We start from the raw sequence: 22558 nt of genomic DNA, 5'->3' as shown, positions 1-22558 counted from the left end.
CCTGACTACAACAGTATAGTTTTCTCTATTCTTTCACTTCCCCTTCCCCATTCCTTTATTGTACATAAAATAACTGTGTATGTGCACAAGTATATTGCATTTTTTTTGACTAAATGGCCAAAGGTATGTTTTGATCGACATCAAATGGAGATGGGATGGGGGAAAATACTGCTTCTGTGAAAATACCCCCTCTCTCCATTAGTGGCATGCTCAGTCAGCTCTTATCTTTATATTCCAGTAAGTTATTTTGCTCTCACTGTTTAACAAAAAAAACAAAAACAAAAGAACAACATAAAAATCCTTGCATACATTGTTCGATTGGAGAATTTTAATGTTTTTCATTTATCATTGTAAAACCAAGGACAGTTTTTTTAATCATAAATTTATTTTTTATTGGTGTTCAATTTGCCAACATACAGAATAACACCCAGTGCTCATCCTGTCAAGTGCCCACCTCAGTGCCTGTCACCCATTCACCCCCACCCCCTGCCCCCAAGGACAGTTTTATAACTTTTTTGTATGTAGCTGTTACATGTAGGGCAATCTGTCTTTAAGTAGGGATAAATTACTCTAAAAGAAATGAATCCTAGATAGTTTTCCCTTCAAGTCAAGCGTCTTGTTGTTTAAAATGAAAAAAAAAATAGACAAGTCAACCAGAAGTAAAGTAGATACCACACATTCCTAGTGGTTGTGATTCCTTAGGAAACTGTGAAATCAGATATTGACACCTGAAGTATGAAACAGGACACTGGGTACCACACTTCTGCAGTTCCCCAGTATCAAGAGGGAGAGTAGTCGATAGGCCACAGGAAGCTGTCTTATGACAGAAGGAAAACACGCTCCTACGGATATGTTGTTGGAATGGAACCCAAATACCTTTACTACTGCTGAACCTTTGGACAGACATACTTATGATACAAGGACATGTGATTATGGCCTTGGTGCCTCCTCTACCAATTATATATAACATAGGAAACTGGACCAGGATAGTATGCGCTGAACCAAATCTCATGGTAGCCTAATGGAGTCAGAGAAAAATAAGAAATGCAACGTGATAGGATGTGTAAAAATAGAACAAGTAATGATGTGTCAATAGAAGGAGAAAGATATTCGAGGTCAATGGAAGATAAAGCAACTATTAAAATAACCAGAGAAATATTTCACATTAGATGTCCTAAGATTAATCTAATAAATATAGGGCACCTGGCCGGCTCAGGCAGTGGAGTATGTGACTCTTGACCTTGGAGTTGTGAGCTTGAGTTCCACATTGGATATGGAGATTAAGAAAGAAAGGAAGGGGGCAGCCCAGGTGGCCCAGCGGTTAGTGCCGCCTTCAGCCCAGGGCGTGATCCTGGGGTCCTGGGATCGAGTCCCACGTCAGGCTCCCTGCATGGAACCTGCTTCTCCCTCTGCCTGTGTCTCTGCCTCTCTCTCTCTCCTCTCTGTGTTTCTCATGAAAAGATAAATAAAATCTTAAAAAAAAAAAAAAGAAAAGAAAGGAAAGACAAAAGAAAGATGTTTTGTTTAATAAAATCTAATAACCGTAAATCATACATTAGAAGTAAAATTGTCTGATATTGATCAAGGAAATTTTCAACTTTCCTTTTAAATATTTATTCTAGCGAGAAGCACTATGCGCCCTTGCACGTGAGCGTGGGGGGAGGTGCAGAGGAAGATAGACTCCATGCTGAGTGCTGAGTGTGGAGCCCAACACAGGGCTTCATCCCATGACAGTGAGATCAGGACCTGAGCTGAAACCAAGAGTCAAATCAACTGTGCCACCCAGGTGCCCCAGAAATTTTCAATCTTTGATGTTTGTGGGCCCTGCTCCTGGGCTCCCAAGGAAGTTATACTTCAACATTTAACAAGTCCAAATGACTTGGCAAAACCTCAGAGCATGTGCTCTAATGTCTGCTGGAGCATACATTGTACATCTACTTCATTAAGGAAAGTAACCGAAAAAGGAGCATTCTGAACACAAAAGATAAGAAAAAGGAAGAAACATCCTTGGTTTCCATAAAATTAAGGTCATTCAGCCCTGTCTATACTAGAAACTTATGGTGTGCAACTTTATGAAATGTCCTTTTCTAATGATTTGTAAGTATTTATGTAAAAAATGTGTATAACCCTACCCCAAATGTTCCTTTCCTGGATCTTCTTGAAGACTGTGTATCCTGAGCAGCAGCTGTTTTAACTTGGACTCCAACAAAACTCTTTTTTTTTTTTTTTAATTCTAAAAGGTTTGTTCATTTTGTATCAACCATACAAAAACGAAGTAAGATGTGTCAGGATGTCATCATCTCCTCTGTCCACATGGATAAGAGCTGCTGCTCAGCTGCTGAGTGGCTCTGCTGGAGTTTGTCAAAAACAGATGAAGATGTCACAGTGATGAGGGGACACTAAGACTGCAAATACGGAGTTTGTGAGGATGATCGACAGTGTTTGGTATGAGCAAGGCTACAATTTGCTGACCTGAAATAACAACCTGAAAACCATGGGGCACTTAGATCCTGCAGCAATAAAGGCGGCTCTTTTACCAGCAGTGGTAAAAGCCGTGTTGCGGCTCCTGGAAGATTCTCTTTCCCATCAACACCAGCATCCCTCTTCTCTAGCACCGTGGCCCATGCTCCATCAATGCAGGACTTCTACTTTTGCACTGGCAGCTGGAAGTCAGTTCCCAGTTGACCAAGCTGGCTTCCCCCAATGCCAACTCATATAAAGGCACACCTCATTAAAGTGGGACTCTATTCCTTTCAACTCCCCTTTCCTGGAATGATTGTATGATTAATCTACCATTGGTCTGGATTATGTCTTTATGGTCTATTAAAAGACATCCTATATGCTTGTGAAATTCATAAATCCACTGTATCGTGTTAAACACATTGTTGACGAAGGCAGACTCAGTCTGAGCATTCATTTGCCTTCCCCCTCCCCAAAAAAAAAGTCTTCAGGAGGAATATGTGCATGTGTATTTAGGGCCCAGAATTACCCAGATGCCCGGTGCCACCAACTGCTTCAGTGGTTTGACCTCACTCCGCACTTTTCCTATAATAGGCTTCTGCTACTATGATCTGCGAGGTCCATTCATGTACTGAATGTGCTTCCTCTGCTGGCCAAGGGCAGTCAGTTCCTCCAAGCCTGTGGAGCTTGGACGGTTCCCCACCCTGGGCATAACCTCCAGGATAAGAGAGCACACCCCCAAAAAATCTTTCTGAGGTGGCACCTTTAAACTGGTGACAGTCCCTGTCTGGACTGGCTGACTGATGGGGTCCCAGGCTTACCAATAATCAAGATGTCCAGGTGTCCTTTTTTTTTTTTTTTTTTAATTTTGTTTGCTTATTAGAGAGCAAGAGAGCAGGCAGGAGAAAAGAGAGAAAATCTGAAGCAGACTCCTCTGTGAGCATGGAGCTCGACTCCACGACCCTGAGAACATAACCTGAGCCAAGATCAAGAGTCAGACACTCAACCAGCTGAGCTACCCAGATGCCCCTAGACTCCCAGGTATCTTTTGCTGAAGACTAAAGAGCCCATGAGGCTCCACCCTGGCCATGTGGTCCAGATACGTCCAGCTCAGCCTTCAGAAAAAGATATGAGCATTTGCACGGGTTAGGGTTTGGAATTAAGCAGATGTCGCAGGCGACCAAAAGCCCACTTTGAGCCCTAGACTTTCCTCACACGTCCTCAGTTCCAAAATCCTGCCTTCCCTCACCTGCATAGCCTACATATGAGCAATACGCATCCCATTAACCAGGTTTGGGCAGCCAAGGCCCTCAAGCCTATGGAACTCGGGCAGTCTTGAACCCTCTGCAGAGCCTCTATGGCAGAGGAAGCCCACCCACTGAAATCTTTCTAAGGCAACAGCTTTCGAGTAGTGGCAGTCAGGCCCCATGTGGCCTGGCTGCTTCATAGGGGTCCTGGGCTTCTGCTGCAATCAAGGCTATAGGTGTCTCTTACTGAAGGACAGTCCCCTACCAGCCCTCAGAATGCAGTGTTGACCAGGCAGGCCAGACTCCCCGACTCTGCCTTCACTGCGGTATGGCACATTTGTGTAGATGAAGGTTTGGGATTTGGCCAGGGTCCCCAAAGCCCCATCCTGTGAATCTGCCTTGCCTGACAATGCCCTGTTCTAGATCCCTGGCTATCCTGACCTGTGCAAACTGTGTATGCATATTCCACTTGTGTCATCCAGCCTTGGGACACAGGCGGCCCTCCGGCCCTGTGGCACTACACCTGGACTCCAGTGACCTGGTCAGCTTCAAGTTATAGGGAGCCCACCCCTTGAAATATTTTTAAGGCAACAGCTTTAAACTGGTGACAGTCAGTCCTCATATGAACTAACCACTTGATGGAGTCCCAGGGTTCTCCAGCAATCAGTTTCCATGTGTCTCTTATCAGAGAGTACCCCAGCCGTCCTGTCCCCTCACCCTGTCAGGACAGTCCAGATTCCTCCAGCACTGCCTCAGGGGAATATGCACACACTTGTGTAGGTTAAGCCTTGGAATTAATAAGATGCCCTGTACTCCCAATACCCGCTCTTGTGACCCAGCCTCCCCCAACATTGCTCTGTCCCAGGTCACAGGCTGCATTGCCCATACCCTGTCATGTACAGTCCATACCCTGTCAGCATTTCTCTGGTGGCCAAGGCTCTCTGGCCCCTGGAGCTCAGGCAGGATGCCCGCCATCTGAATAGACTACAGGGTAGAGGAAGCTCACCTTAAGGCAACCACTCTGAGCCCATGGCTGCAAAAGGGCAACAGTCAGTCCCCCTGTGGACTTGATGCCTGATGGGGTTCCAGGGTCCTCTAAAACCCAGGATTCTCAGGGGTCCCCACATGGAAAATACAATTGCCTGCCAGTCTAGGCCCTGCATGGCTCTGTTGAGAAATCTCTAGCTCTGCCTTCAAGGGAAATATCCCACCTTGTGCGTCAGGCCAATGCCTTCTCCCCTCAACAGCCTCCTCCTCTGACCTGGCCTCACCCAACACTGCCCTGCTCCAGGCCACTAACTCCACTGTGGAGTACACATGTACGTTATACACCTGCTAAGTTGGCCTTGGGCTGACCCAGCGCTCCCAGCTTATGAAAGCACCACCAGGCCCCAACCAGCTGCTTGGCCTGTGGTGGGAAGTAGCTTATCTTTGGAAAATTTCTCCTAGCAAATAGCTGCAAATGGAAGACAGTAAATCTCCATATGGACTTGCTGCCTGATGGGGTCCCAGGCTTCACAAGGAACCAGGACTCCCAGCTATCTCCCAATCAAGAGATACTTTGTCCTGCCTGCCCAGCCCCTCCTTCAAAAGGGAGTTGTAAAACCTCCAGCTCTGCCTTTGGAGGAATAGTCCACAATGGTAGGTGAGCCTTGTGACTAGGCCCACGTTCTGGACCTGCATAAGCCTCTCCTAGACCTCAGCCTCTCCCACTGCTTGCTCTGCTCTAGGTCCCTGGCAAGTGTGACTTGCATGTCCCCTCACCCACCACTGGCCAGCTGGGGCCCCAGCACAACCATGTGCATTGCCTCAAGGGTGGAAGTAGACCACCCCTCTCAACACCAGACCGGGGCTCCCCTGAAATGGGCTACAGACAGGCCCCCGGAGGACTGGCTACCTGATAGGGACCAGGCTGCAGTGGCAGTCAGGCTCCCAGGTGTCTCTTATTGGTGGATACCCCAGCCAGCCCACCAGATCCAGCCCTGGCAAGGCAGCCCAGATGAGCCCACCTCTGCTTTCAGGGGAATGTATCCATTTGTGTAGGTGATGGATTAGAATTAGGAAGATAGGGCAGCCTGGGTGGCTCAGCGGTTTAGCGCTGCCTTCAGCCCGGGGTGTGATCCTGGAGACCTGGGATCGAGTCCCACATCAGGCTCCCTGCATGGCAGGGAGCTCCCTGCCTCTTTCTTTCTCTCTCTCTCTCTCTCTCTCTCTCTCTCTCCCCCTCCCTCCCTCCCTCATAAATAAATACAATCTTAAAAAAAAAAAAAAGAATTAGGAAGATGCCAGCTACCCCCCCCCCCCCCCCACAGCAATGCCTGTCCAGACCTCTCCCAACATTTCACTGTTCCAGACTCCTGGCTCTCTGACCTTCGAGGTTTACTCAAATGCAGTCCGATAACTCGCAATGGGCCTCTCCAGGACCTCATCCATCTGACTGGCCTCGGGGCACAGAAAGCCCACCACCTGAAAATCTTTGCAAGGTGGCAGATTTAAAGCAGCCGTAATCAATACCTACTTAGGCTGGCTGATGAAGTGAGGCCCCAACAGCAAGTAGGGTTCCCAGGATGCTCAGATTGCAAGGTGCCTTAGCGCTCCTGCCCTGCCACTTAGGCCAGCAGTTCAGATCCTTCCAGCTCTGCCTCCAGAGGGAATATACACGTTGGTCTAGAGTGAGACTTAGAATCAGGCAGATACCAGGTACTTCCAATAACCTGGTCCTGTGACCAAGCCTCTCCCAGCATTCACCCTATTCCAGGGCTTTGGGAACCCTGACCTGTGTGTCCCGTGCATGCACAGTTCAAATCCACTAGCCACTCTCAGGCAAACGGGGCTCTCTATACCTGTGGAGCAGGGCCCATCCCCAACCAAGTACCTAGCCACAGGGATGGATAGACCCCCCCCCCACCCCTTGCATCATGGTGGCAGCCCCTGAAATGGATGATAATCAGTGTCACATAGCCTTACTGTCTGCTGGGGTCCCTGGCTTCTGCAGCAACCAAGGCTCCCAAGTGTCTCTTATGGGAGGTTACCCCATAAGGGCAGCTCAGAAGGCTCCAGTTAGGTTGGTAGGTTAGGGCTGGGCATCAAGCAGTTGCCCTGCCACCCCAAGAGTGATCTTGCCCTGTTCAGATCCTTAGCTACCCTGATCTGCATCTTCAGCATATGTACAGTACACACACCTGAAAGCTGGCCTAGGCAACCCAGCCCTGCAAGCCTGTGCGCTCCAGCTAGGCCTCAATCACCTGCAAAGCTTCCTGCATGGAAGTAGTCCACCTCAAAAAACTGCTCTGGCATGGCAGCAGCTAAAAAATGGATAATAGGCCACATGCAGTTTTCCTGCTTGATGTGGTCCCTGGCTTCATAGGGAACCAGGACTCCCACGTGACTCCTAATCGATGGATACCCTGTCCCACCTGGCCAGCCTTTTCCTCAGAAGGAAGTTGAAAAACCTCCAGCTGTGACTCCGGGTTTGGGGGATGGGAGGGCGAGGGGCCATATTCCACAATGGTAGGCAAGCCTTGCAATGAGGCCAAAGTTCTAAACCCCTAAGGGCCCTTTCTCATGACCCAGCCTCTCCTGACCTGCCCTAGGTCCCTGACAATGATGATCTACTCATCCTATGCACGCATAGTTCATATCATGTCAGCCACCCTTGGGCAGCTGGGGCCCTCTAGGTCTGTGGAGCTAGAGCCCATCCCCAACTACCTGCATAGCCTCAAGGATGGAGGGAGCGCACCTGCCCGCTCAGGACATGGCTCTGGGGTAGCTGCTGAAACGAGCAAGTCAGTGCCCACATGGACTTACTGTCCGCTGGGTTCCCGGGCTTCTGCAGAATCAGGGCTCCCAGGTATCTCTTATTGGAGGCTACCCTGGCCAACTGTTGATCCAACCCTGGCAAGGCATTACAGATGACTCCAGTTAGGCATTCAGTGGTAATACCCACATTTGCATGGGTTAGGGCTTGGAATCCAGCAGTTGCCTTGTAAGCTCAAGAGCCTGCTCTTAATACCTGAATTCTCCTCACACTGCCAGGTCTTGTTGGCTACACCGACCCTTGCATCCACGCATGTGCATATGCATACTGTCTGCTGGCCTTTGGCAACCTTAACGCTCCAGGCCTGTGGAGCTTTGGCCAGGCCCCAACCAACTGCATTGCCTCTAGGGGGGTAAGGAGCCCACCCAAAACCTCTCCGAGTTGGAGCATTACACTGGCAACAGTGAGCACTTATCTATTAGACTCTATTATGCCTTTTGGGGACTGGGCTGAGCAGTCATCAAGGTTCACAGTGTCCCTTAGGAAGGGCACCCAGGCCATCCCGTGCTGCCAAACCCTGGAAAGGCAGCCCAGATTCCTTAAGCTCTGCCTTCAGGGTTAATATGTGAATTTGTGAGTTGAGGCTTGCAATATTCCCAACAGCCCCCTCTTGTTACCAGGCTTCTCCCAACGTCCTGTCAAGGGCCAGCGCATCCCTGACCTGTGTGGCCCACACAGGGGCAGTCTTGAGCAAGTGGGAGCCCTTCCTGGTCTGTGGAGCTCAGACTGGTCCCCAGCCAAGTATGTAACATTCTGGTTGGAGGGAGACTACTCTTCAAAAATCTTTGTGAGGAGGCAGCTTTACACTGGCAACGTCTGTCCTCCTTCACACTGGCTACATGCTGGAGTCCCTGGCTTTTACAGCCCTACAGGCTCCAGATGGCTCTTAGTGAAGGAGACCCCCAGTGAGTCAGCCAGGACCAATCCTGGTAAGGCAGCCCAGATTCCTGCAGTTTTACCTTCAAGGAAAATATGCCCATTTGTATCTGTTAGAGCTTGGAAGCAGGAATATGCCATGGACCCCCAAGAGCCTGCTCTGGACCCTAGATTCTCCTGACGTTGCCCAGTCCTGGTCACTGGATTCTCTGATCTGTATGATCTGCATGTGTAGAGTATACACCCCATTAGCCTCCCTTAGGCATCCTGGGTCTCTAGGCCTATGGAGCCACCGCCCATCCCCAACCATCTCCATGTAGTTTCAGGGGTAGAGTGAGCCCACCCACCATTTAGCATTCTGAGAGACCTGCTGAAATGGGTGAGCCTGTCCCTTTTGGACTTACTGTCTGCTGGTGTCCCAGGCTTCTGCCACAATCAAGGCTCCCAAGTGTCTCTTTACTGGAGGATACACAGACCAGCCCCTGACAAAGCAGTCCAGGATCCCCAGGGGAGCTTTGTGGGGGAATATGCACATCTGTGTAGGTTAGGGTGTGGAATTAGCCAGATGTCTTGGATATATGAAACCCCACTGCCAAGCCTGGCCTAACCCTACACTTGGCGTGTGCCAGGTACCTGGCTACCCTGACTGCCATGGACTGTGCATGCAGAGTAGGAGGCTTGTCAGCCAAACTTGGGCAGCCAGAACTCTCCAGGACTGTGGAGTTCAGGCCCATCCCTAGCCACCCACATAGCCTCAAGGGTGGAGGGATCCCACCTGAAAATCGCTGAGGCATCAGCTAAAATGTGTGACAGTCCCCTCGTGGACTGGCTGGCTGTTGGGGTCCTGGGCCTCTGCTGTAATCAAGGCTCTCAGATGTCTCTTATTGGAAGATACCCTGGCCAGGCCTTGAAATCTGGCCCTGGCAAGGCGATCTACACTTTTCTAGCTTTGCCTTCAGCAGGAATATGCACATTCATATAGAGATCAGTTAGATGCCATAGATCCCCAAGAGATCCCTCTTGAGATATGGTTCTCCTGACATTGCCCAATTCCAGGTTCTTGGCTGCCCTAATCAGTGCAGACCCTATCAACAGTCCTTCGCAACCATCTGCATGGCCTCCAGAGCAGAGGGAGCGCCCCTCGAAACCTGAGGGGACAGCTTTAAACTGGCAACAGTCCCCATTTGGACTGGATGCCTAATGGTATCCTGGGTTTCTCCAGGAATCCAAGATCCCAGGTGCCTCTCAGTGAAGGCTATCCCAGCCAGTTTGCTCATCCCACTTGGCAAGGCAGTCCAGGTTTCTCTAGCTTTGCCCTCGGGACAATATGTATGTTACTGTAGGTTAAGGCTTAGAATTAGGGAGAGGCCTTGTAGCTCTCAACAACCCACTCTGAGCAACCATCACTCAGCACTGTGCCTGGCCCTTGCATGCACAGTTCACACCCCTATAGCCTGCCTGGGGCAGTGGAGGCCCTCCTGCCCCGTGGAGCACCGGTTGGTCTCTGACCATCTGTATTACCTCCATGGTGGAGGGACCCCACCCCCTAAAATCTTTCTTAGGTTGTTGCTTCAAACTGGACAAAGTCCCCATTTGCTGGCTGCCTGATGTGGTTTCAGGTTTCTCCAGCAATCCAGGCTCGCATGTATCTCTTATGGGGAATACCCAGGCCAGCCATCAGGCCTGCCTTATTAAGGCAGTATTAATTCCTCCAGCTTTCCCTTCAGGGCAAAATGTGCATTTGCATAGGTTAGGATTTACAATTAGATGCCATGAGGCCCCAAGAGCCTGCATTGTAGACCTGGCCTTTTCTACACTTGCCAGTTACAAGTTGCATGGCCTCCTTGACCTGCACAGCTCATACAGTACACACTGTTGGCCAAGTTCCGGCAGCTAGAGCTCCTAAGCTTGTGGAGTTTGGGCCCATCCCTCACCACCCCCTTTAAACTGGTAACATGAAGTCCTCATTTTGACTGCCTGCTTGACGAGATCCAGGGCTTATCAGGCATCTAGGCTCCCAGGCATCTCTTAAGTGGAGGATATCCCAGCTGGCCTGCCTGGGCCTGTCCTGGCAAGATGGTTCAGGTTCTTTTCAGTTTTGCCTCCATGGGGAATATGCATATTTGTCAAGGTTAGGGCTTGAAGTAAGACAAATGCCATAAGCCCCTATGGTGCATTTGTGAAATCTGGCTTCTCCCTACACTTGGCCTGTTCCATGCCCCTGTCTACAATGACTTGCATGACCCATGTATGTATCCTACGCACCCTGTCAGCTGACCTCTGGCAGCCATGGTCCTGCAGGCCTATAGAGCTCAGGCTGGTCCCCAACCACCTGCAAAGCCTACTATGGCAGGAGCCCACCCATGAAAATCATTGAGGCTGCTGCTCAAATCTGGCAACAGTCAATCCTCGTGTTGAAGTGCGGCCCCATGTGGTCCCCGACTTCTATAGCAACCAAGCCCCTCAGGTGAATATATTGCCAGGCCACCTCTGCAGGCCTTGCCCTGGCAACAAAATCCCAATATATCCAGCTCTGCCTTAAGAGCAAATAGATGCCTTTGTGCAGGTTAAGTTTTGAATTAGGCAGATGTATCCCTAGTAGCCTGCTCCTGTCATGTGGCCTCTAAGGACCCTTGCCCTGTCCTAGGTCCCTAGCTAAATTGCAGTTGGCACATGGGCAGTCCGTCAGCAAGCACTCCCTCAGGCCCTGGGATGTTGATGCCCTCAAGGCCTTGGTGCTCTGTCTGGACCTCAACCACTTTAATGGCCTCCAAAACTCTTGAGGCAGTACCTTCAAACTGAGGACAGTCCCTATTTGGACCAGCTCCTCAATGGAACCCCAAGCTTTCCCACCAATGAAGCCTCCTACGTGTCTCTTACTGTAAGATATCCTGGCCAGCTAGCCTGGCCCTGCCATGGCAAGGCACCAAAAATTCCTCTAGCTTGGTCTTCATGGGAATGTATACATTACGCAAGTTAAAGTTTGGGATTTGGCAGATGCCCCAAGGGCCTGCTCCTGTGATGCGAACTCTTCAGACACTTGTCTTGTTCCAGGTCTCTGGCTACCCTTATATGATCTATGCACACATAACCTGCACCCACGCCGTCATCAAGTGATGTGCTTTACGGGCTCTGCAGGCCTGTAGAACTCTTACCAATCTCCCAACAGTTGCAGAAGCTCATTGTGGAAAGAGCCCATCCCTGGGAATTTTTCTGTGGCAGCAGCTTCTAATGGGTGCCAGTCAGTCCCTATTTTGGCTGGTGGCATGATGGGATAGCAAACTTCTCTGGCAATCAGGGCTACCAAGTGATTTACTTACTGGTGATTATGACAAAAGAAATGATAAAAGATATTTAAAAACGGTTTCTTCATCTTGCTATTTCTAAATACTTCTCTACAAATAAACTATGTGTGGTTATGTTTTATTCTCATTAAATGATAACTCTAATGGGATATGTTTTCTATTTAACATTAGTTTTTGAAACGTTAGACATCTACATAAGCTACGTAAAAATTTTGGTCAGGTACATGCAAATATAGTCCCAGTGAAGATCACCTTGCTGTATTATTATCACTTTCACATACTCTGCTTGTTATATTTTATTTTATTATTTATTTACTTATTTATTTTTGCTTGTTATATTTGAACATCAGTTCTCATTATGCTTACTGTCTCTAATGGATAAAAGTGTAACTCAAACAATTAAAAACTGTGAAAGTGTCTAATGTTTTTACATTGCAGCAGCTAGCACTTTCAACCAGGTCATTAGCTGGAGGATGATAGGTCACAGGCCTGCTGAGCCCAACCATAAAGCTTGGAGGCTTTCAAACAAAATACATTTAAGCTATTTTATTGATTTAAAAGATACAAAAAGAAACAACAGCATTAATTCTTTTAGCCATAGGAATCCCCTGAAACTTCCCTGCCAACTCTTCAAAACTAACTGAGAAACTTAAAACTACCTCACAGGAGAAAAAAAACCTCCAAAGTCCAGTGTCTGGACTGATTCTACACCAGTGTCTGATTCTATACCAGTTTCTTCTGGAACTCTGATATCATTCAGGATGCAACTTATATTAATGTAGAATGTAATTACAATTTTTCTGTGATAATAATTAAACAGTTATATATGGTATCATGTATGATATCCTATGCCCATGAGTCACTATTCTAAAAAAAAAAACTAAACTGCAAAAGTAATGAAAGATGAAATTCCAGATACGCAAAAGAAAATCTGGAAACTTGAAAAAAAAAAAAAAAGAAATAACTGAATAGAAATTAATGTTAAGCATACATTAGATAATACATTTTAATTATTTGTACATTTAAAAAATATAAAGTTTTATGCTTTAAAAATAATCATTTTATTCATGAATAGACCCAAAACTAATAAACTGCTTCTTTTTAATAGAAGTTTTGAAATAGTGGATAGAAAACTGACAACAGTTTCAGCTGATTGCACTTATACATGAAAGGAAAAGTGTTTTTTTTAACAAAGGCTAAACATTAAAAGAAAAAGTGCCAGTTTACAATCTTTTTCTAAATTATATTGAAAGGAAATGATGAAAAATCATATTCAACTGAATGAAGAAACAAAAATGTTTTTCTCATCTGTGATCTGAAACACTGGTAGATTGGGTATGCACATTTCATACTGGTTCTTCATAGATCTGAGGTAGCACAGGTCAGCAGGCCAACAGAACAAGTCTACAAGGCACCATTGGTTTTGTGTGACAGAATGTTAGCTGGCACCTGAGATCTAGAAATACAGGAAAAAATTCAAATACGGTATATACATTTTTCTTCAATTTCCTCTGATTCTGTATTGGATTGATACTGATATTATATTTACTATGCTCTGTCCTTTTGTTCAGGCAGGTCTTTACTCAAATCTATTTGAAAGATTCCTTCACAAAGTCACAAACGAAAACAGTTCTTTTAGGTATGCCCTACACTCAACTGACCACCACTTAAGGCCTTGGATAGAACAGATGTATGTGTCTTTCCTGTGACAGATATTTTCCAATAGATTCTTCCCCCATGTCTTTATAATCTCTTTTTAGGTATCAGTAAAGATCCCTGTATCTTCCCAATGTTTCCAAAAAGCTTTTCATGTTTTAATCATGTGACAAGAAGTCACATGATTAAAACATGAAAAGCTTTTTGGAAACACGGGAAAGATACACACACACACACACAATATACATACATATTCTGCTCTCACAGCAGCAGAGAAGCCAAAACCTAGTTGAGATATTCCAAGATCATGGTGATGGTTCCACGTCATGGAACAGACCCTTTATACAATTTTACTAGAGTTCTGCCTTCAGAGCTGCAATGCAAATTAACAACTACTGTCTCCATCAACACTGTTCTCAATCTTTCTCATAATCACAGAACACGGTCCAACATTTACTATTGGTCATTAAAACCTCTTAGAATCTATTCACCATGTCTGCTTCCTTTTAGGAAGTATAGTGTCTCTTGGATTTCTTTAATTGTTAACCTACTGGTGTTTTCAACTATCTGCATTTATATGTTCCATCACTGTGAAACAAGTAGATAGCATGGTGAAGTTATGCTACTGTACCCAGATAAAATCTATTCAATTAGTTATTAAAATCTGTTCTGCTTAAATGGCACTCAAACTCTCATCCTAGACAATTATAAAATTCCATTCAGGGGAGACAGAAATGATGATTAACAAAAATTAACAAAAGCATCAGAAATATACTCAGCAAATACCAGTTTATACATTCTGCTGTTCATCTTTATGTCTTTATCTTTTATAAATAGCATGTCTGTATAATAAACCTATTATTTCATCTTCCAACTCATAAGTTTTAATATATTATTTTCCTCCCCTTATTCCTATCTTCTAAGACTTTTTCACTTAATCAATGATTCTCAAATTTCATTATCAGAACTCTTTGCTCCAATTAAATCTTATGGAGACTCCCACTATATAGAGCAGTCAAAAGCAGAACTGCTCTGATAAAAAGGGGAGGGTTGTCAGTAGACACAGCTTAGAAACCACTGCTCTAAAGCATTCAAGAAAGCTGAAGTAAAGATATGGTCCATTGGAATTGCTTCATTTCCAATGATTATAAATAATTTCCTCCTTGCTTCTAAAATTTAAGAACATTTCTTGAGGATAGTTGCTTTTACACCTCAGCCCATTAACGGAATAAAAGCACAGTGCCTTACATATAGCTAAGTATTTGAAGTCACGTTTCTTTTCATACTGTTAAAAATGCAAATTAGTGTAAGATATAATCCCATGACTAGGTTATTAAAATCAGTTTAAAAAATACTTAACATGATAGAAAAAAACATTTTTTTAATTACCATTGCTTCATAAAATTGTAATTACTCTAGTCCAAGTCCAAACACTAGCCAAAAGGCTCCTTAGACTCTGAAACAAAAATCACTGTAGTCATTCTGAGAAGATTTTATCTCCCGTGCAATGATTCTGTTGCTATATTTTTAGATTTAAATAAAAAAAAAAGAGCCTCAATTACATTTTTATGCATATTTTAAACCTGATTTACTTGAAAGGCCAGGAAAAAAAAAAGTCAAGTTTTGTCAAGCTTAGAAAGATTTTACAAAAGGTAAAAAAATGAATTTTTTTTCTCTAAAATAAGCTCATTTGTGCTTTCCAGGCTTTTCATCAACCTCCTTCCACAGAAACAGGTTTTTAAACTGACTTTTTAATAACTCCATGTCTTCAAAAACCAATTCTGTTCTTAACTTATAAAAGGCACCCCTGTTCTTCTATGCTCTTCACAGGCTGGACAGGCAGCACCAGGTGTGAAATGCGGCTCCAGAGCCCGCTCAATTTGTCAGAGTCCATGTGGTTGAAGGAGCGAGGAGTGTCAGAGTTGGTAAACCTGGCCCAGAGTAAATCTCTAACTTTTTCTTCAGTTTCCCTGGGGCCAACACTTGCTTCTAATGTTTTTTCCTCTAGGAGAACAGTCAGGACTAGGGCCACATCTTTGAAGGCAGCATTCTCATGGTCACAATACTTATAGAAGATCAAGGTAGAACCTGCAGGAAGGGATTCAAAGTGGTGTACCACGGCAGCCTTCTGGCCATTCTCAAATCCCGAGCTCAGCTCCACATCAACCAAGTGCTTGACTGTGTCACTGTCCTGAAAGGTTCTTCCGGTCCCATCAATTTGAATGGCAGAGACTTTCTGGAAGGAGGTGTAGGCATCTGCCACGAGGTGGCTCAGGCACTTGAGGGTCTCTCTTCCCTCTTGAGCTGCTGTAAATATGATGGTGGCTGGCTCAGTAGGGTTTGAAGCATTGAGGTGCTTCTGGAGAAATTTACGTCCTCTCTGCCATAAGAAGGAACTCTGGCCTGGAAATTTATCCTTCAATTGGCTGAACTGAACCAAAAAGGCCTCCAAAGCTGGATTTTTGGGCACTTGCTGGGCTGGAGAGGAATAGAAGCTATTAACACAACTTAGCAAAAAAAGTGTCATAACCAGGAAGCCAAAAAAGATGGAGCCTGTCAGAGAATGGGAAAATAAAACACAAAATTAGAACATAGATCAGAAAATAAACCTGGGGAAAGCTTAAAACGAGTTAGATTTTACTAGTTGTGGTGAGTTTGTCTATATCCTTTAAAGTTTGAGATATTAATTAAGGTCCACCAGAAATACTTCTTCTCTATTGTCTTAATTATTTGAAGTTACAGTATTTTTGTTAAAAGGTAAAAGCTAAGTTTATGTATTTGTTGCTGTAACTAATAACGTGATTTAGAAATAAACTATTGCAATAGTCTTTCACCTTCTCAAAGTACCTAATACCTACAATGGGCCATTTTTTCTGAAAGGGTCAGAATGTAAAAAATGCCATTTGAGAAGTTAATACTCTGTAATAAAAAAGCAGTTTTAGTTTCTTATTTATGGAAAGCCCTTCCTCCTATGGGAATTCCCATTTTTGTTAAGGATGGCAAAATATCTGCCAGACCCCTAAAGGAAAATCCTTAAAACTCTATTGCTCTCTTTTACTATTACTTATTACCAAACGTTTGAAAAAATACATTTAAAAAAAGTCACAATAATTAGACAAAAAAGAAATAAAAGGCTTCCAAATTGGTAAGAAGTAAAACTTTCACTATTTGCAGAAGAAACAATACTCTATACAGAAAATCCTAAAGATACTACCAAAAACTACCAGAACTCATATATGAATTCAGTAAAGTTGCTGGATACAAAATCAATGTGCAGAAATCTGTTATATTTGTGTATACTAATAAGCAGCAGAAACAGAAATCAAGAAAACAATCCCATTGACACACCAAAAATAAGAAGATACTTTGGAATAAACCTAACCAAAGCAGTGAAAGATCTATACTCTGAAAACTAAAGAACACTGATGCAAGAAACTGAAGATGACACAAAGAAATGGAAAGACATTCCATGCTCACGGACTGGAAGAACAAATATCATAAAAATGGCTATACTACCCAAAGTATTCTACAGATTTAATGCAACCCCTAACAAAATATCAACACTATTTTTTACAGAACTAGAACAACTCATCCTAAAATATATATGGAACCACAAAAGACCCTGAATTGCCAAAGCAATTTTGAAAAAGAAAAGCAAAGCTAGAGGTATTATAATTCCAGACTTCCAGGTATATTACAAAGTGGTAGTAATCAACCAGTATCATACTGGCACAAAAACAGACACACAGATCAATGGAACACAAAAGAAAACCCAGAAATAAACCCATGACTATATGGCCAATTAGTCTTTGAAAAAGCAGGAAACAAAAATTCACTGGGAAAAAGTCTCTTCAACAAATGGCTGGGAAAACTGGACAGCTACATGCAAAAGAATGAAACTAGATCACTTTCTTACCATACATAAAAACACATTCAAAATGGATTAAAGACTGGGCAGCCTGGGTGGCTTAGTGGTTCAGTGCTGCCTTCAGCCCAGGGCGTGATCCTGGAGACCCGGGATCGAGTCTCACGTTGGGCTCCCTGCATGGAGCCTGCTTCTCCCTCTGCCTATGTCTCTGCCTCTCTCTTTCTCTTTCTCTCTCATGAATAAATAAATAATAAAATCTTAAAAAAAAAAAAAAGAATTAAAGACCTAAATGTGAGACCTAAAACCATAAAGCCATAAAATCCTAGAAAACAACACAGGTAGTAAGGCCTCTGACATCAACTAGAACAACATTTTTCTAGATAGGTCTCCTGAAGCAAGGGAAATAAAAGCAAAAATAAACTATTGGGATTACATCAAAATAAAAAGCTTCGGCACAGCAAAGGAAACAATCAACAAAACTAAAAGGCAATCTACTGAATGGGAGAAGATATATGCAAATGACATATCTGATAAAGGGTTTGTATCAAAAATTTATAAAGACCTTACACAAATCAACACCCAAAAAACAAATAAATTAAACAATGGGCAGAAGAAATGAACAGATACTTCTGTTCATGTCAAAGAAGACATTTGGATGGCCAACAGACACTTGCTCAACACCATTCCTCATCAGAGAAATGCAAATCAAACTACAAATAGGTTATCTATCACCTCCCACCTATCACAATGGCTAAATCAATAACACAAGAAACAATACGTGCTGGTAGCTTGTGAAGAAAGGAGAACCTTCCTGCACCATTGGTGGGAATGCAAACTGTTGCAGCCGCTGTGAAAAACAATATGGAAGTTCCTCAAAAAGTTAAAAATATAACTACCCTACCATCCAGTAATTGTGCTACTGGGTATTTACACAAAAAATACAAAAACACTAAGAAAGATATACGCAGCCCTATGTTTACTGCAACATTATTTACAACAGCGAAATTACAGAAGCAGCCCAAGTGTCCATCAGTAGATGAATGCATAAAGAAAATGTGGTGTACACACACACACACACACAAACATACACTGGAATATTAACCAACAAAATATGAAATCTTGCCATTTGAAACACAGATGGAGCTAAAGAATATAATGCTAAGTAAGTCAGTCAGAGAAAGACAATATATGATTTCAGTCACACGTGGAATTTAAGAAACAAGACAAATGAGTAAGGGAGAAAAAAGAGACAAACCAAGATCATAGACTCTTAACTACAGAGAACAAATTGATGGTTACCAGAAGGGAGAGGGCAGGGAGCTGGGTGAAACAGGTGATGGGGATTAAGGAGCGCACTTGTGATGAGCACAGGGTGATGTATGGAATTGCTGAATCACTACATTGCACAGCTGAAACTAATATAACACCATGTATTAGCTCTACTGGAATTAAAACCATACAATACAAAACAATGTTAAAACTGCTTAAATCTGCTAGTTTTCTAGGTGCTTTCTCTGAGGATTTCTGAATGTAAATCAACATTATAAAATAAGACCAATTTTGTTCTCACCATAATTCAAAAACTTCTTTGTATTCATCTTTCTTACGGTATCCAGTGCATTCTCTTTGTTTTCTTCCAATTCTTGTGTTTCTTGCTGATGACTTTCAGCTTCTAGGGGGCAAAGGAACATTATTTTTAGACAATACACTAATGGGGTATCATATACTTTAAACCTCTTACCAAAGACTTACTAGACTGAGAGGATTACTATACTTTGTAAAAATCTTCTTATACAAAGCTAACTTTTTTCCTGTCTTTTCCTTAAGGCTATTACTTTTATTCTACCTAGAAGAATAAAATGAAGTAGTGAAATTCATGTAAGGTTACTGTTGCTAAATTCACTATTTCCCACTGGCCCTTACATCAAGGACAAAGCAACAAGCATCCTAATATTGCAGCCAAACCTATCTACAATGTGTCTTGACAATGTACAAAATTAAAAAGGGACTAAGGAAGTGTTAGCTAGGGGTACCTGGCTGGCTCAGTCAGTAGAGCATGCAACTCTTGATCTCAGGGTCATGAGTTCAAGCTCTATACTTGGCATAGACCTTACTTCGAATAAATAAATGACAGCTATTCAAAAAATAAATAAAGCACACATAATAAAATGTTTAAAAAAAAAAAGAAGCATTAGCTGTACGCTAGACTCAACATCATAAGGCAAAGACACTCTAATTCCAGAGTTCAAGTTATGTGACTCCTCAAGACCCCAAGTATACAAATAGCAGAGACTCTAAGTTTAGAGATAAGAGAGATTACTGTACAGTTACAAAACAGCTTACAAAAGCAAGTTTGAACCTCTCAGTGAAGGAAGGATAAAAAGCAAGGAATACCAAGTTAAGAAAACTTATGAGCTACATAAAAATGTAGGTAGGGTGAGACATCAATCTTAAAAAACGTGTGAGTGAAAAGGAGGGCACTCTAAGTCACTCTACAGTCAAGGTGTGTGCTTACTGGAAAAATAACTCAAAACGGTATACGCTATTAACATAAAGAAGTAAGATCATCTCCATCTATAAAGGATTGTGTATTTAGTCACATCACACCCCCCAAAAATAGGAATTTAAACTATCATATCACAGAATATGAAAGGATCTTTAATATCACCCACTGTGGCTCCACCTTACCTATCATGGCAAAAGGTCCAGGGACATTAAGGGCTTTGCCCAAGGTCACATAAAGAGATGTAGCTAAACTGAGATTAGAACAAGGTTTCTCATCTGCTAGATCAGCATTCCATTATATTAAGTTACTGCCCACAGCTTGCACTTTTAAAATTGTATTTTCTTCCTCTATTCAGTGAATCTGCATACTGGTAAAAATATGATAGAATAGTCCATACAAATCACATTCATTCATTTCATGTAACAACTATTCATAAAGTTGCTTCTCTATGCCAGGTGCCACAGAAACACAATGAATGACAGAGACATAGTCATTGCTTTCAGTGAAGTTAGACTATTCTAATGATTAGTGAATGAAACATATATTTGAAAAAAAAAAGAAAAGAAACATATATTTGAGATCAGTCACTGATTTATAGCAAAACAGGAACTTCCTTCCAGCCCTTAGTCAAGTCCCTGATGAACAGAAAGTCTTAGATTTTATATCCCGTTGCACTTGGCAAATAGGCATTTAGAATGAGTTCTTCCAAGTACTTATAAAATACAAACCCATACATGCAATTATATATAGAGAGAGAGCTGGGAGAGACCAGCTAGTTATCTCTTATCCAGCTTTTTCATTCTATAAATAGGAAACTGAAGTAACAGAAGTTAAGACACTTGCCTAAGGTCACCCAAGTTAGCAAGTGGTAGGGCCACAACTAGAATCCACGTCTCTTTTGAGTTCCAGTTAAGGACTTAACCACTATAACTATTATCTTCATAAGGGAAGATAGGATGCTTATTCACCTTAATAGACAAGTGGGGAAAATTATGTAAAGAGAAATTAACTGATTCACTTAAAGTCCTATAAAATACGACTGAGTTAAGGGCACTGGACCACTGATGCTGGTTTTTAAATATACCCATCTCTAGATTTATGTGGCATTTAGTTTTTAAAAAGAAAAAATATTTTAAAAATGTTAAGTAAAAATATGCTCCAAACAAAGAAAAAGCCAGAAGTGAAGTTTTAAAAAGTCATGCACCTCCTCCTTTTTAAAATTGTACATTACTACAAACAATAAGTAAATACAAATATTATTTAAAAATGTGTTGGAAAAAAATAATGTGTTGGAAGCTACCTAAGTGGTGTAATGAGCTAGTCTAGCAGATGAAAAACCTCACTCTAATCTCAGCTGAGTCATATCTCTTCAAGTGTCCTTGGACAAGGCCCTAAGGCCTTGATCCTATGAAGAGAAATTCTCTAAAAAGAAGGACCCTGACCTATGCTTGTAATAGAGCAATACAAAACAGAAGTCCAATGGGCTCTCTCACCTGGTGCCAGCAGTCGCCTCCTCACTGTACTCTGGCTCTCCGGTGCTGCAGGGGAATAAGCAGGGCTCTGGGTACCCTGAGGGTCTATGGCAGGTGGCTCCTGTGACACTCCAGGTCCACTGTTCACTTCCTCAGGCAGGGCTGCAGAGCTGCTCCAGAAGAGTGCATCTTCTCTTCCTACCTTGTCATTTGGAGAACAGGTGGGTTCTGGATCCAAGGGTTTTTCACTTAGACTTTCCGAAGAGAGTTGATGTCCTTCTTCTTCATCCTGAAAACTCTGGTTGTTCTCATGTTCTGTTTTATCCTTTGGATAGTTCTCATAATTTGTTTCATCTGGACTTTCTGATTGATCATCTGTGTCTGTACTTCCTGGACCTACTGTTTCTACCTCTTGGTGAACTTTGTTAAGATCAGAGGCAAGGTCAGGGGTCTGAGCTTCTTTGGTGGTACTTGCTGGGACTGTGATCTCCTGTGCCTGAGAACTTATTGGTGGGTCATTTTTCAAATCCTTTTGAGAGACTATTGAGATAAAAATTTATAATTTTTATTGAAAAAAAATCCCAATTCTTTTTGTATTTTAACAAGATCCCTGATAAATAATAAGTAATATGTGTATAGATTTTTATGGTTTATAAGGCATTCTTCTTAAACATTATTTCTCTTGGTTTTCAGTAAAGCTGATTAAGACAAATTTATGTGTTAATAAATTTAACAAATAATACTAATTTAAAACTACTTTGAATGACAGAACCAATTTTTGATTGTATTAAATATATCCTCTTCCCTAATAAAATAATGAATCTAGGCAGTAATTGTCAACAGCAACTAAAACCACTATAAAAAAGCTGGTGAGAAATTTTATAATGAATCAATCAGATTGATAAAACTGTTGAACTGATCAATTGTAACATCACAGAAAGAGGGAAAACCAGACATTATTAACCTCCCAATTCAATGCAATGGGAAGTACATTATACCACCTATGAAGTATTCTTGCCAAACAACTGGTCAATCTGATCAAGATTCTAGAGCTATCAGTTTCCATGAACTATACAAAGGAATACATTAAATCATGCCTCAGACATATAATTGGTAAAACCTAGAATGTGAGAAATTCAAAGGGACAAGAGACTTTGGTTCCTTAATAACAGCAAAAAATAAAAACTAATGGCAATGAAAAGAAAAAAAAAAAAGAGAGGTTTCCAACGTATTAAGAGAAACTTAAAGACATCAAATATATCAACAAAATGCAATGTGTGACCACACTGTTTAGATCTAATGTTGAACAAATTGTTGAAATATTTATGAGATAATCAGAATTTGAATGCCA

The 22558-nt window shown here is 42.7% G+C and overlaps 1 protein-coding gene across 7 annotated transcripts in view; it reads right to left on the bottom strand.

Moving 5' to 3' along the window:
• Positions 1-12236: 12236 nt before the first annotated feature.
• Positions 12237-22558, bottom strand: part of LOC112921787 (torsin-1A-interacting protein 2-like) — a 37545-nt gene continuing 27223 nt past the window's right edge. For 5 of the 7 annotated variants that reach the window (XM_072733269.1, XM_026001120.2, XM_072733265.1 and 2 more), the window contains 3 exons: positions 21229-21747; positions 18800-18901; positions 12237-15914 (listed from right to left, as the gene is read on the bottom strand). In XM_072733269.1, coding sequence (XP_072589370.1) covers positions 15154-15914; positions 18800-18901; positions 21229-21747 — 1382 coding nt within the window. In that variant the 3' untranslated portion in view covers positions 12237-15153. The remainder of the gene's footprint in view (positions 15915-18799; positions 18902-21228; positions 21748-22558) is intronic. The other 2 variants (XR_011996377.1, XR_011996376.1) reach the window with 1 other exon arrangement.

Source organism: Vulpes vulpes, chromosome 13 (genome assembly GCF_048418805.1).
Source record: "Vulpes vulpes isolate BD-2025 chromosome 13, VulVul3, whole genome shotgun sequence".
NCBI lineage: Eukaryota > Metazoa > Chordata > Mammalia > Carnivora > Canidae > Vulpes > Vulpes vulpes.
This window is presented reverse-complemented; position numbering and strand designations above follow the sequence as displayed.